This window comes from Syngnathus typhle, linkage group LG5, assembly GCF_033458585.1.
Source record: "Syngnathus typhle isolate RoL2023-S1 ecotype Sweden linkage group LG5, RoL_Styp_1.0, whole genome shotgun sequence".
NCBI lineage: Eukaryota > Metazoa > Chordata > Actinopteri > Syngnathiformes > Syngnathidae > Syngnathus > Syngnathus typhle.
This window is the reverse complement of record NC_083742.1, coordinates 20,650,817-20,663,946: the sequence shown is the minus strand read 5'-3', so window position 1 is coordinate 20,663,946 and position 13,130 is coordinate 20,650,817. Positions and strand designations below refer to the sequence as shown.

Sequence of the window (13,130 nt, the reverse complement as noted above, 5' to 3'; positions counted from 1 at the left end):
TGAGTGGTGAGGGGATAAAGACAGCCTTAATAATAGCGTTTGTGTAAAGGCCCCGTGTCCCTCAAGTAGTCTGGACACCAGAATAGCAAGGAGGAATTAGCGCTGGACTTCATGTGACCACTGACTGACTGACTGACTGTCGCAAAGCGCCTCAACCAGCGCAAACGTTGCCATTTCTTTGGAATTGATATTGTGGCTTAAAGACAATGACATTTCTCTTCTCAACAACCCGCTTTATAATTGAGCATGAGTCCAATCCAATGTTTTTGGAAGCTTTTCAAAGGTTTCTTCTTCGTTTTATTGGCACCTTTTGTTTTGTGCTTGCGCTGCTAACAGACGCATGCATAGCAGTCTTGGAAAAAAGAAGAAATGGACGACTCTGCTGCCCTAGCTGCGCCGTCAATGGGATGGACTTAATCAAAGGAGAATGAAATGCGCATCGGAAAGGATCGAGAAGTCATCCGATTGCTTTGCTTTCATTTCACACTTACTTGATTCAAAACTCAAGAGTCCAATGGACCTTCTTTTTAGGGATGGCTGATTTCAAGGCCTTGCACGTTCAAAACTGAACTGACCCCAATAGAGAAATCAGAACACACAGGGGAAAAAAACCCATCATTTTGCTGTGCCAATCCAAACAGTATGTACACAAGAAGCAGGAATGTTGACATAGTATGTGTTGCATAATGTCAAGCATCCTGTCCTTTTCACTATTTTAGCACTGCTTGACAGGTCAAAGGATAGTGTTGTTAAAAGTCCGGGGGGGATTAAAAAAATGAAAAATGAGTTACAAGCATGCAGGAATGTTGTTAATTAGCACGCAAAGTCCATCACAGCGCTTTGTTTATATTTATGCGTGTGCGTGTGTGTTGAATTACAATGGCGGCGGCGGCGGCGGCCACCACACAAGCGCCAACTTGCAAGGCATCCAATTACTGCACGGGAATGGCCTTGCCGCTTGGTAGAAGGCCGATTTTCAGGAGGCGGGCGGGACGTGTCGCAACGCTACTTGATTTCTTTTTGTCCATACAAGATTGAATACGTTTTGAATACATTTTGGTCAGAACCAATGATAGTGTGTCACTTGGATTGCGCGGCTGTGCATCGTCACGTTCACTTGATTTGACTTGGCTTTATTGGCAAATGGTGTTGTCATTTTGTCTGTCAGCTGAGCGCATTCACCAAATATGCTTGGAAGAGCGTGCCGTGGTTAATGTCTCGCGAGGCCTGCCACTTCTGCGAGCTCCTCAAATGTGGACATTGGCCTTCCTGTGTAAACATGATCGGCAGCAGTGCTTATTTGGGTTTCCCACAGGCTTCCTAGCCTAGTTCAAAAACACAATTGTCGGGTTCATCGAATCGAACGATTGCTGCTGGATCATTTCCATCGATTCCCGTAGAACAGGGGTCTCAAAGTCCAGTCCTCGGGGGGGGGGGCAGGCGCATTCCTACATGTACCCTCACCTCTCCATCTCGAGAGGAAGCAAACTAATAGAAATAATGGGTGAATTGGTTTTATTTTTCAAAAGGTTATTTACATTATGTACATCAAGGCACCCCATCCACAGAAGGTACACAGATAAGACAAAGCTTTGCACAAAGTCGCCACCGTGTGCAATGAGATGGGGATCTCTTCCAAATGTACAGTGTATGGCTCATCTCACTCAGCAGCAGAAAGGCACACTCGCAATCACACAATTACGACAGACACTATTATGAGATGTGCTATGATAAATAACATTGGTCTTGCAGTGCTTCAATTTTGTTCGCCATAAATTAAAAAACAAAATGTTTAAAATATACAGTACAGAGACTACAATAGCTGGTGTATTTCCACCCACTGATATTCAAGCTGGCATTCCTCCGTAACGCTCTCCAGTCATCGCCCTTGACCTCAGTCCCAGCTCGGCCGGCCGGCGAGCAAGCGCTCGGAGTTTCCGGGAACCAACCATCGGGGTGAGCTTCCAAATGTCCGACACCTCAAACTCCTCCCGCTGTGCGTCCTTCCTTCCTTCCTTCCTTCCTTCCTTCCATCCGAAAAAGTGCTCAGTTAACGCGAAGGCAGTGCTCCTTCGCTTTAGCCGTGTTGGGTCCCCGTGGTGGTGGTGGTGGTGCATCAAGCGGTCAGGGCTTTACATGGGCAACCTGCGGATGAAGGAGTGGAGTCGGCCCATCTTTTTACAATCAATATTTGCTCGAAAGTACTGTTCGCAAAAGAATACCAAGAATCAAGTCGAGCTAGAGAAGCAGAAGCTAAGCTTTCATTCAAAAGCTGCTTTTGGCAAAGGCTCATGGTGCTCATCGGCTTCGTACCGTTTTCTCGCTTTCACTTCCCAGCCATCGCGACACTTGACAAACGTTAGCGATTCGCCGGGAGAAATTTCCGTTTTAGACGGGTCTTGGGCACAGAAGGTGAACCTGTCAAACACGACTCCGTTAGCATTTAGCAAACACGTTTACCGCCAGGTGTCTTTTCATCCGTCACCACTCACTTCTTCTGCGTTTCTCCGGCTTTCACGCGAATCCGGCGGATTTGCAGCACAGGTACGGAAGGCTGGGCGTTCCAGGCCCAGAAGCTCTTCTTGATGTTCTTCCACACGGAATATAACGACTCGCCGTCACCTTCCCAACTCAGTTGGATCCTCAGCAGGTCGCCGATGTCTTCCTCGGTGAACACCAAGAAGGTGTTGGTCAGGTTCAGGCCGATGGAGTTTTCGTGCCTACCCCATGAAAAGACAGGCGCAGATCGGACCGGGTCCGCTGGCGAGCAACTTTTCCAAACACGCCCGACGTGGTACTCACACATCGACGAAGATGTCTTCTGTGTCGTTATGCTCTCCGATCAACTTGACGTGGAAGGTCGGGTCTGCGTTGTCCGCCTGCTTTCTGTCGAACACGTGCATCTTCATCTGGTAGTGGTAACCTTGAACGTAACAACAACGTTGGCTTAATGATTCATTTGTGAGTCATCACGAGACTTGAGGTTAATTAACAACAACCAGAAGAAGCAATAAAGCAGAGGCCCACGCCAAGTCTCAGGATGTTGATGGACATTTTGGAGAAAGCTTCCACTCCTTTTAAGCAGCCAAAGCAGGACATAGAGGCTATACTGCTAATACGGAAATAGGCAATGTTGGCAAAAGAAGCAGATGCTGAGACGCGCCGGATTAGGTTAGCAATGCATTAGCAATGCATTAGCAATGCTGGCCAATCAAGTCCAAGCTACCTTGCCAAGTTGAAGCAATGTCAAAGTCAAGGCTTTGCTAGCAAATCACTTGAAAGCCAAGTTACAAAAAAAAAAAAAAAAGAGAGGAAAGTTGAGTCGTCTGTCTCAAAGACAAGTTGTCTAGGTTAGAAAAAAAGACATCAAAGCTAAGTTGCAAAAAGAATAGAATGCTTTTTAAAAAGGAGGAGGAAGTGGAAGCAACCCCGGTCCGTCTGTTTGAGCGAGAGCCAGTCGAGTTCCAACACGGTATCTTCAGCAGGCGGTGACTCCCTCCCTCCCTCCCCTCCCTCCCTCCCTCCCTCACCTCCCTCCCCCCCTCACCTCCAAAGGGAGTGTCGGCCCGCGTCTTCAGGTACATTTTGCTGTTGCGTCTCTTGCGCATCTTGCGGGCCTCGTAGCCGACGTTGTTGCAGCGGTTTTTGCGGCAGCTCAGACAGATGCCTTTCTTGAAGCGCTCCGAGTCGCTGCACTGGTAGGCGAAGTTCACGTGCTCCCGGTTCATCAGCGAGTCCACAAACAAGTGCACGGCTCGCTCGTGCTCGCACTTCATCACCTCCATGAAGTCTGGAGCAAAAGGCGCACGGACGGACACGGTCATTGGAAGCGGCTGCGCCAGGGAGGACGGACGGACGGACGGACGACGTCATTCAAAGCGACTTTGACTTTGACTTACTTCCGGCCACGGCCAGCACGTCGCCCAGTGAGCACCCGGGTTGGATTTCGCCTCCGTTGGGGTAGATGTCCACGTCGCCGATGGGCTGTTGGATCCCGATGCTCACTCCTAAGGCTTCCCGCGTGTACGTGTGGAGGACGTCCACAAAGTCGGCGTCGTCAGGAGAAAGGCGCCGCTCCTCCTCCACACCCTCAAACATGGGCCCCGCCGGGTCCAAACCTAGCGGGAGTGACCACATCGTGACGTTCAATATTTACGATGGCGTGATTGTGGCCTTTAAGAGAGGAGCCACGTACCGGTGATTCTCCCGACGGTTCCGCGCACGTGCGTCCCCGCGTAGCCCGCGACGTGAGCCCCTAAGCTGTAGCCGATCAGGTGCACCTTCTCCAGAGGCAAATTCAGCTCATCCTGTTGCAAGCGAGAGAGAGAGGGAAAAAAAATGACGACATCGGCAGCTGCTACAGGAACAAATGGCCGTTGTGAGCTGGCCACGCTCGGTTGACTGGGATAAGGCTTTCCTCCCACGCTACGCCGTCCGTCCGTCCGTTCGCCTGGGCCATCTGTCTGTCTAAGCCCAGGACTCTTTGTCCGGCCGGTCCCATGACGGACGGCAACAAAGCAGACATTTCAGGCCACTGATATGATGGAAGGTTCCAGTCCATCAGGCGAGCACATCCGTATTTGCCAGATGGGCATTTGGGAGAGCTTCTCCAAGTACCTGAAGCCAGTCCAGCATGGCGGCGATGTCCCGGCCGACGGCGTGCGTGTAGTTGACGGCGTCTGGGTACAGCTGCTGGGCCATGGAGATCCAGTCCACCACAACCACGTTGGCCTCGCTCTCACGCCTCATGACGGCGGCCACCAGCTTTTGCATCCAGCTTTCAAACATGCCACTCATCTAGATGAACAAATAGCCGCCTTTCATCCACTGCCCTCCGTCCGTCCGTCCGTCCGTCTCACACACGTTAAGCGCAACAACGCACCGTCCAGCCGTGGATGATGAAGATGCTCTTGGCCGTGGCGTTGAAGCCGCACCGCTGGAGACATTCCTTGTTACCAGCATTCAGATAGCAGCCCTTCTGCTCCAGATCCAAACTCTTCCTCATGTTGTACTTGACGGCCACGTCGGCAGGCGACAACTCGTCTCCGCCTGAGCGGAAGAAGCTCAACGTTAAGACGGGAACTTTTTGCTTTCTCATACAGCGCATCACGTGGGGAAGTTGGATGGCCATTTCAAGGATTGGCCCACTGCTTTAGCCCATCAAGTGCTCCGTGAGCAGGCTAGGCTAGGCTAGGCTAGGCTGTCTAGGTTTCCCACCCATGACTCCAAAGCCACTTGGAACGAAGCCGATTTCTTAGAGTTCCACACAGCTGCAGGAGCCCTATTTTTGCCATAATTACACATCATTATGACATGCGCATCTCTGCGCAACATAACTCCAATGGGAGTGTGCATGATAGACAAAGGCAAAATAGAAGCAATGGAAAAACAAAGAAATGAGGGACTCGCTATTCAAATGCAGTCAATCAGTGTTGTGCAAATAAGTATGCCGGGCTGCTGGATGATGCCATTTGAAGCTTATTGTCTATTTGTGTGCTTGCAATTGGACGAATGAACCCGACTGCCCGGCTGCTGGAAATGGGCCAGAAAAAAAGAGAAAGCGAGCTCAAGGTAAAACGTCAGTTCGTCTTATTTCCTCTTGTGGTGGATCAAACGTGGCACACATCGCTCTTTGCGTGTCAATGACTCTCTTCCCATTTGACTCTGCTCAGCGCACTTGCTCCGCTTTGAAGCAATGATTCAACCTTAACAAAGGCGGAAGGAGGCGAGCTGGTGTGACGCGCAGCACGCTTACTAGACGCAATTCAATGAATGGAAGCGCGCTTTGCGCTAAGAAAGCGGACATTTCTTACCATTTTGTCCGTGCGTAAAGGCAGCCGCGCACAGCAGAAGAATCCACAGCAAGTGTGTTTTAGAATTCATCTGAAGGAGGATTCTGGATTGTTGTTTGAAAAGTGCCTTTTGTGTGTCGCTCCGGTCCGGCGTTCTGGAGTGACGAAAGAGCACGTAAAGCCGGCCGCCTGTGGTGCGGGTTGCGCGTTCAGTCAGTCGGTGGTGCTGGTGGCTGGCTGGCTCGCTCGCTCGGTACGTCGCCGCGGTGCTCCCTAACTCACTCAGTCAGTCACTCACTCACTTACTTATTTACTCCCTCCCTCCCTAAGTCACTCCGGTGCCCCAAAAATGTATGAACTCACTCGCTCGCTCATTAGAGTTTTAAATGGTTTCCTTCGGTCCTTCAGTCAGCTGATCATGGGCTGATCTGCCGCGCGTCTGATTGGTCAAGCCCCCGTTTGTTTACGTCGGGGGCGTGGCCTAAATCCAATGAAGCCGTAGTAAAAGAAAAAGAAAAAGAAAAAGACGTGCTTCTCACACACACACACGCACACAAGTAAGTGTGTACAACCATAAGACGCGCGCGCACACAAACACGGAGGGAGAAAGGGAGGGGAAAGCGCCACGCACTAGAGGCAAACTTCGTCTCGTCATTGTCAAATTCACACAACGTGTACGATGATCAAATGACTTGCGTCAAAATGCCTACAACAGGAGCGTGCACCTTCACTGGAATGTCTTCAAAGACTCATGTGGAAGCAAAGGGGGGGACTGCTGCTGTTGCCGGGGCTTGTGGATGGGATTGGGATGGGATGGGATGGGGTGTGCATCCTGGGGCAAGCAACCCCCCATGAAAGCGCCCCCTCCCTTCTCCACCACCATCTTGCTCCTTTCTTTGCTTGGCTCTCCGCCAAACCATCAGCTTAGTGCACTTTCAAGTGATGAAGCCCAGAATGGGCGCTACAATAACAATAGTAGTCTTTGAGTGTGTGTGTGTGTGTGTGTGTGTGTGTGTGTGCGTGTGTGTGTGTGTGTGCAGTTACATAGGTGGAGAGACAAACGTGAAGAAGGGATGCTGGCAAAGGAGCTGGAGTTGTGCTGGCAAAAGAATTACAAAGTAGAGCTGCGAGCAGCCTCGCCCATCATTTTGGCACTTGGCATCATTCCGTTATCAACTTTTGCAAATTTCTAACAAGATGAAACTTTTTCTTTCTTTCTTTCTTTCTTTCTTTCTCTCTTTCTTTCCCCACACGAGAGACGATTCCAAAAGTCACGTGACCTATCTACGCAAAGCTCAAGCGCAGATGTATTAATAGAACTTACAGCCGGTGAAATGATAGCAGAATGAGCACGCACGCTACTGTATCGCCCTCCCTCAGAAAGTGAACGTGGGGATGTATTATTGAATACAGCATGACATTCAAGCCACTCCTCACTCTTCAAGTTACAACAAATGGAAAAAGCACATGTTTGCTTTCTCCAGATGACACAGGCGTGCGTCTGTGGAAACATCCTCTTTCTGTTCTACGTTATTTGACAACGTCCCACAATGTTCAAAAGAAAAGTCCTTTTGGCTCTGGTTGGTGATGCCACATTTTCATTCAGTTGAAATGCTTTTCTTATTTCTTTCTTTCTTTTTTTTTTTCTTCTTCTGCCCACCAAATGAGGGGCCCAGCCAGAAATATTTCAGTGGCTTGGCCAAGGTGACACAAAATCTCACTGGCCTCTTGGTAAGTGCCAAGTAATCCTTGCTCACAGACAGGCTTTGGAGAAATAAAATACAGGCATAAACAGAATCTTGTTCAATGCACAAGCAGGAACAAGTCCAAGAGAAAAGAGCACTTTGGCTGAGGTGAAGGCATTTTTCTTGCCATTAGCTCTTCCTCGTGCACTGATGTGCTAGCTAAGAGTAAATCAGAAGATCATCTGTCAACACCGTACTGTGATCACTCACTCCCTCACTCCCTCCCTCACTCCCTCCCTCACTCCCTCCCTCACTCACTCCCTCACTCACTCACTCACTCACTCACTCACTCACTCACTCACTCCCTCACTCACTCACTCACTCACTCACTCACTCACTCCCTCACTCACTGCCTCACTCACTGCCTCACTCACTGCCTCACTCACTCACTCACTCACTCACTCACTCACTCACTCACTCACTCACTCACTCACTCACTCACTCACTCACTCACTCACTCACTCACTCACTGCCTCACTGCCTCACTCACTCACTGCCTCACTCACTCACTGCCTCACTGCCTCCCTCCCTCCCTCACTCACTCACTCACTCACTCACTCACTCACTCACTCACTCACTCACTCACTCACTCACTCACTCACTCACTCACTCACTCACTCACTCACTCACTCACTCACTCACTCGTCCATTCAAATGATATCTAAAAAAGGCACACCTCATTGTTCAGAATTCTAAACAAGATCTTCCTCTGGATGTGAAGGGGGCCAGAGTGGCAGGCAGGCAGGCAGGCAGGCAGGCAGGGGCTGGCTGGGATTGGCCATGCGTAATTGAATCGAGCAATCGTTTAGCACCTTTGTCTCCACTTCCAGGAGAAGACGTAGAATCAATCCTATCTTATATTGCATGACCTTCTTTTAGACGACGATCCTGTGTCAGAGCCGTCCGTGGCTGTGGTTCCTTCCATAGCAAGGACAACACCGCCATCGTGTGTCTGGATGAGCGATGCGCCGAGCGAGCGGTGACACAGCAGGAGGCGGGCAGGCGGGCGGGCGGTCGGTCGGTCGGCAAGCAGCGGCAGCGCACCGGATCCTCCATGAGGGAAGAGGCCAGGGACAGCTAGCCAGCCCCGGCTTCTCCTTCTCCTCATCTCTGACATATTCCTCGTTTCGCTTTTGCCAACCAGGCCGGCCCGAGCTCGGGGCCGCTTTGGGCATCGGAGGATGTCCCGTCATGAAGGTAAGAAAAACGGCGGCGATGGAGCGGGCAAGGTCGCTCGCTCGCTCGCTCGCTCGCTCTCTCGGCCGGCGTTTGTCACAACGTTGACGGCTGCTGAAGCACTACCGAGCGGCTAAGCGAAGCTAATCGAGAATGTACTCGTTAGTAGTCGCTGGGGCGATGTTAGCGGTGGCGGCGGCGGCGGCCACGACGTGTCATGTCCAAGCAGGCAGGCAGGCAGGCAGTCGGGCAGGCAGGCAGTCAACACGTCAAGTTGGACGGCGGTGGCGGCGATATGATGCCTGACGTCCGCGTTTCAATGACAATTGGAGCCCGACACGGCGCTGTCAAATAGGCGGAAGAAGCCCACAGCAACGCAACGGAACAGAGCGGAGCGGAACGCAACGGAACGTCTTGCTATGGGGAGCTAACGCGCCGTGTGATTAGCATGGCGGCGGCTAATAGAAGCCAGGCTCCGGCTTACCAGACTGCTCTCAAGTCGAGCGGGGGAGTGCCGATTGATTGCCGAGAGCCGACCGGCAGACCGGCAGACCGGGGGCGATCCTGCCCCTTCAAACCGCCGTCCGTCAGAGCCAATGTGTGACAGACAGACAGACAGACAGACAGACAAATAGTCAGCACAAGCATGTCCTTGCGGCCAACCTTGCCCGGCGGCGGCGGCGGCCGGTCGACTCAGCCACCTTCCACTAGGTTTTCGATGAATCCAAAGCCTAAAAGCTGCCTGGCTGCCTTATTGCTGCAGGTTGCTTCATCGGGGCCCGGCCCGGTGGCCCCAAATGAACCCTCTTCTTCCAATTCCTCTCCACAAGTGTCAGCAGCACATGGCACATGTCAACTGTAGTTGCATGATAGCCCCAAACATTGCCTTTGTTTGAAACAAATGTCACGAGCAGCATGACAACTGTATATTGTCAAACATGTCCATTTTTGAAGCAGGTGTTATTTTCTCAATGCACCTGCAAAGAAAAGCGGGGGGGGGGGGAGCAGCCTTGTTCAAAAACTACATTGTTCAAAAACTGCATTGTTCTTTTTATTTAACACCCAAATCCCAAACTCTGTCTCCGAGTGTAGCACTAAAAGCAATCTCCTCGGCCTGTTTTGCTTCCATGTTCAGGCGTGAGCTGCGATGCGTGTTTGAAGGGCAACTTCCGGGGCCGCCGTTACAAATGTTTAATCTGCTACGACTACGACCTGTGCGCGTCGTGCTACGAGAGCGGCGCCACCACCACCAGACACACCACGGAGCACCCCATGCAGTGTATATTGACACGGGTCGACTTTGGTGAGTAGCGCACGCCAGTCTGGTTAGGGGGTGGAAGACCTTAAGTCAATCAATGTGGACTAGCTCTTCCACTGGCTTGGCGATTGTTAGATAATCAATACTTGGCTTGAGCTGAAATGCTGCCCTAACCCTAACCCTCCCTCCCTCCCTCCCTCCAGACTTGTATTACGGCGGAGAGGCCTTCTCGGTGGAGCAGCCCCAGGCCTTCACGTGTCCCTACTGTGGCCGAATGGGCTACACGGAGATGTCCCTGCAGGAGCACGTGGCCGCCGAGCACACGGAGACTTCCACAGAAGTGGTACGTCATTCTGGAGATGCAGAGTGATGACGGTCCTCTGAGAAACGTGGATTAGATTTGGAAGGCCATGTCCGCCCGCCCGTTCGCCTTCAATGCGCGTCTCACTGAGGCGCTCTTTGGCGACATGTGCTTGTGACTGACCTTCGGGCTACTTACATGAGTAGACCAACATTCATTTGAGTCAGTCATTTTCATATTCGCACTCTGTTGACGCAAATGCGCAATATGCTCAACTCGCCACGTGCCCATGGAAACGGCCTTATCCATTATTTTGCCATTCACTTCAAATCAGTTGCGTGAACTGCACAGGCCGCCTGTCACTAAATCATTTGCCGTTATTAACACTTGCAGCCTGGGGATGGATGCTGGCTGGCTGGCTGGCTGGCTGGCCGGCTGGCCGGCTGGCCGGCTGGCTCAGCTCACTTGGTCTGCTTTGATGTCTTGCAGATCTGCCCCATATGCGCGGCGCTGCCCGGCGGAGACCCCAATCACGTGACGGACGATTTTGCCGCCCACCTTACACTTGAACACAGAGCACCCAGAGATATGATATCCTTCCCCCAAGTATTAGCAGATAAATGAACGGGAAATGATTTCATTTCGGTATGTCTACCTGCTTCCTCAACTGCGCTCTTCACGACGAGTCGAGCGGCGTGCGGCACGTGAGGCGGATGTTCCATCCCGGGCGCGGATTGGGCGGCCCCCGCGCCCGCAGGTCCAACATGCACTTCACCAGCAACACAGGCGGGGGGCTCTCCACCAGTCAGAACTCTTCCTCTCAAAGCTCCAATTACAGCCGGGAGGCCATGGACCCCATCGCAGGTGCGTCGCAAAGCAAAGCACCATGTCTGTCGCCCCAGCCAGCCAATTTTAGCCCAGGGCGCCAGGCCGCAATTGAGCCTGCAACCAGGTTCCGGCTGGATGGGACTCGTCGCCTGCCTGCCTGCCTGCCTGCCTGCCTTCCTTCCTCTGCTTTTGTCAGAAACCTCAGCACAGATATATATGATAGTCTGCATTTTTTGTTGATTGCCCTGAATTTCAGTACAATTGAAGAAAATGTTTGGGCTTCCCCGCAGAGCTATTATCGCAGCTGTCGGGCGTGCGGCGCTCGACGGGCGGCCAGCTCAGCTCGGGCCCGTCGGCCTCGCAGCTGCAGCAGCTCCAGATGCAGCTCCAGCTCGAGCGGCAGCAGGCGCAGGCGGCGCGCCAGCAACTGGAGACGGCGCGCAACGCCACGCGCGGCGGCGGCGGGCGCGCCAACGCCATCCTCAATGCCAACTCAGCCGCTGCCAACAACCCCAACTTGAGCAGCAACGGCGGGCTTTTGGAGAGCCCCGCCCAGCACACGGCGCACAGCTCACACTTTCTACTCAGCAGGTGAGTTTCTTTCAAGCAATTGTGAGCTGGCGCAGAACCCTAATTTCCCCCCCCCCCCCCCGCTCGTGCTCTCGGCAGGCTGAGCGAAGCACGCGTGTCCGAGGCGGAGCGTCAAGCGTGCGAGGCGCAATGGGCGGACAGAAGCTTGTTTGTGACGGAGCTGCTGCTGTCCACGCTTCTGGCAGACCACCACCAAATGGACGACGACGACGCCGCCACCGACCACCGCCGCCGTCGTTGCCGTCCCGGGTCGCTGCGAAACTTGGTCGACTTCCAGTCCGTGGGCTGCGTGGAGGTGATGACGCTGGACGTGGCGCTGGAGAACCTCAACCTCAAAGAGAGCAATCCCGCCGCCACTCCTGCCAAGAAAGAGCCCCCCTCTCCCTCCCTTTGATGGAGCAAAAAGACTGACGACCCCCCCTTTTTTTGTTTGTTTTGTACTCCTCTCTGATTTTGTCATTTCAGCCCCCCCCCTCCCCACGTCCGTGCGTGCGTACGTGAAATACGAGTTAGACGAGTGAATGTGACAAAGAAATATATAAATCTATTATTAAAAAAAAAAGCAAAACAAATCTACATGAAAACTGATAATCACTTAACTCACACGCTGGCCATGAAAGGTGCCCCCCCCCCCCCAAAAAACAAACAAACTCCTGTTACAAGCTAATACGCATGATCAAGCTTCATGTACACACACTGATTGACAGCCACACCCGTGTCCCATCTTCTTGTATCACGTGGCTTTCCAATGACTGGACACACTACAAGACTTTTTATCAAACCCAACCATTCATTTCTTTGCGTGTGCGGTCCGCACGCCTCGTAAATGCAAAGAGGACCTCAAAGGAAGTGAAGCGGGGAAAAAAAATCCTGTATGCTCTTTTCTTTTTTTTTTCCCCCCAGCTCACTTTTCTCCTCGCTCCAATGGAAGTGTGCCAGGCCTCATGAAGAAGACGTGCAATGTATGAACTTGCGGGCTCAGTCGACCTTTCAGTGCGGACCACAATAAACTTGTTTTGGATGGAAATCAACTAACAAAATACTGGACTGGACTCCTGTGTGTGTGTGCGTATAGTTCAGTATGCAAGTGTGAGATAAAGCGTATAAATGAGAGGTTGTGAGTACAGATTTGCATTTAGAAGTCCCAGTGCAGTGTCCTGAAACTTAAAGTGAGGACTCAATATCCCAGAAGCCTTTGTGACACAAATGAATCTTATATAAGCAAAGTGGTGGATAACTAAGAAAATAACTCAAAGTTGGGAGTGCATTAAAAACCAGGAAGATGCCTTAGAGAGAAAGAAATGCAAAGTAAACGTGTTAGACATCATATTGAATTTCCCGTGCATTCAACCGCGTTGCAAGCTTCGTTTCATGAATAGTCCAGGAAGGCATTGATGTAAAATTATATATCAGTGGCAGAATCTTTTTTTTTAGATAGA

At 51.8% G+C, this 13,130-nt stretch overlaps 2 protein-coding genes across 3 annotated transcripts; one reads left to right on the top strand and one right to left on the bottom strand.

Moving 5' to 3' along the window:
* Positions 1–1,498: 1,498 nt before the first annotated feature.
* lipg (lipase, endothelial) lies at positions 1,499–6,284 on the bottom strand. Its single transcript, XM_061279409.1, has 10 exons — positions 5,814–6,284; positions 4,883–5,049; positions 4,618–4,797; positions 4,196–4,307; positions 3,900–4,118; positions 3,548–3,790; positions 2,803–2,923; positions 2,493–2,720; positions 2,314–2,418; positions 1,499–2,145 (listed from the first exon to the last, which is right to left on the bottom strand). Exons 1-10 carry the CDS (start codon positions 5,881–5,883, stop codon positions 2,133–2,135), a joined length of 1,458 nt encoding a protein of 485 aa, XP_061135393.1. The 5' UTR covers positions 5,884–6,284; the 3' UTR covers positions 1,499–2,132.
* Positions 5,414–12,731, top strand: LOC133154586 (E3 ubiquitin-protein ligase KCMF1-like). Of its 2 annotated transcripts, XM_061279411.1 has the most exons (8): positions 5,414–5,571; positions 8,417–8,734; positions 9,849–10,016; positions 10,175–10,314; positions 10,762–10,863; positions 10,953–11,136; positions 11,391–11,691; positions 11,770–12,731. In XM_061279411.1, the coding sequence occupies exons 2-8, from the start codon at positions 8,719–8,721 to the stop codon at positions 12,083–12,085; spliced, it is 1,227 nt and encodes a 408-aa protein (XP_061135395.1). In that variant the 5' UTR covers positions 5,414–5,571; positions 8,417–8,718; the 3' UTR covers positions 12,086–12,731. The 2 variants fall into 2 exon arrangements, with proteins under 2 accessions (XP_061135395.1, XP_061135394.1); XM_061279410.1 differs by lacking the exon at positions 5,414–5,571 and having other exon boundaries at positions 8,076–8,734.
* The last annotated feature ends 399 nt before the right edge of the window (positions 12,732–13,130 follow it).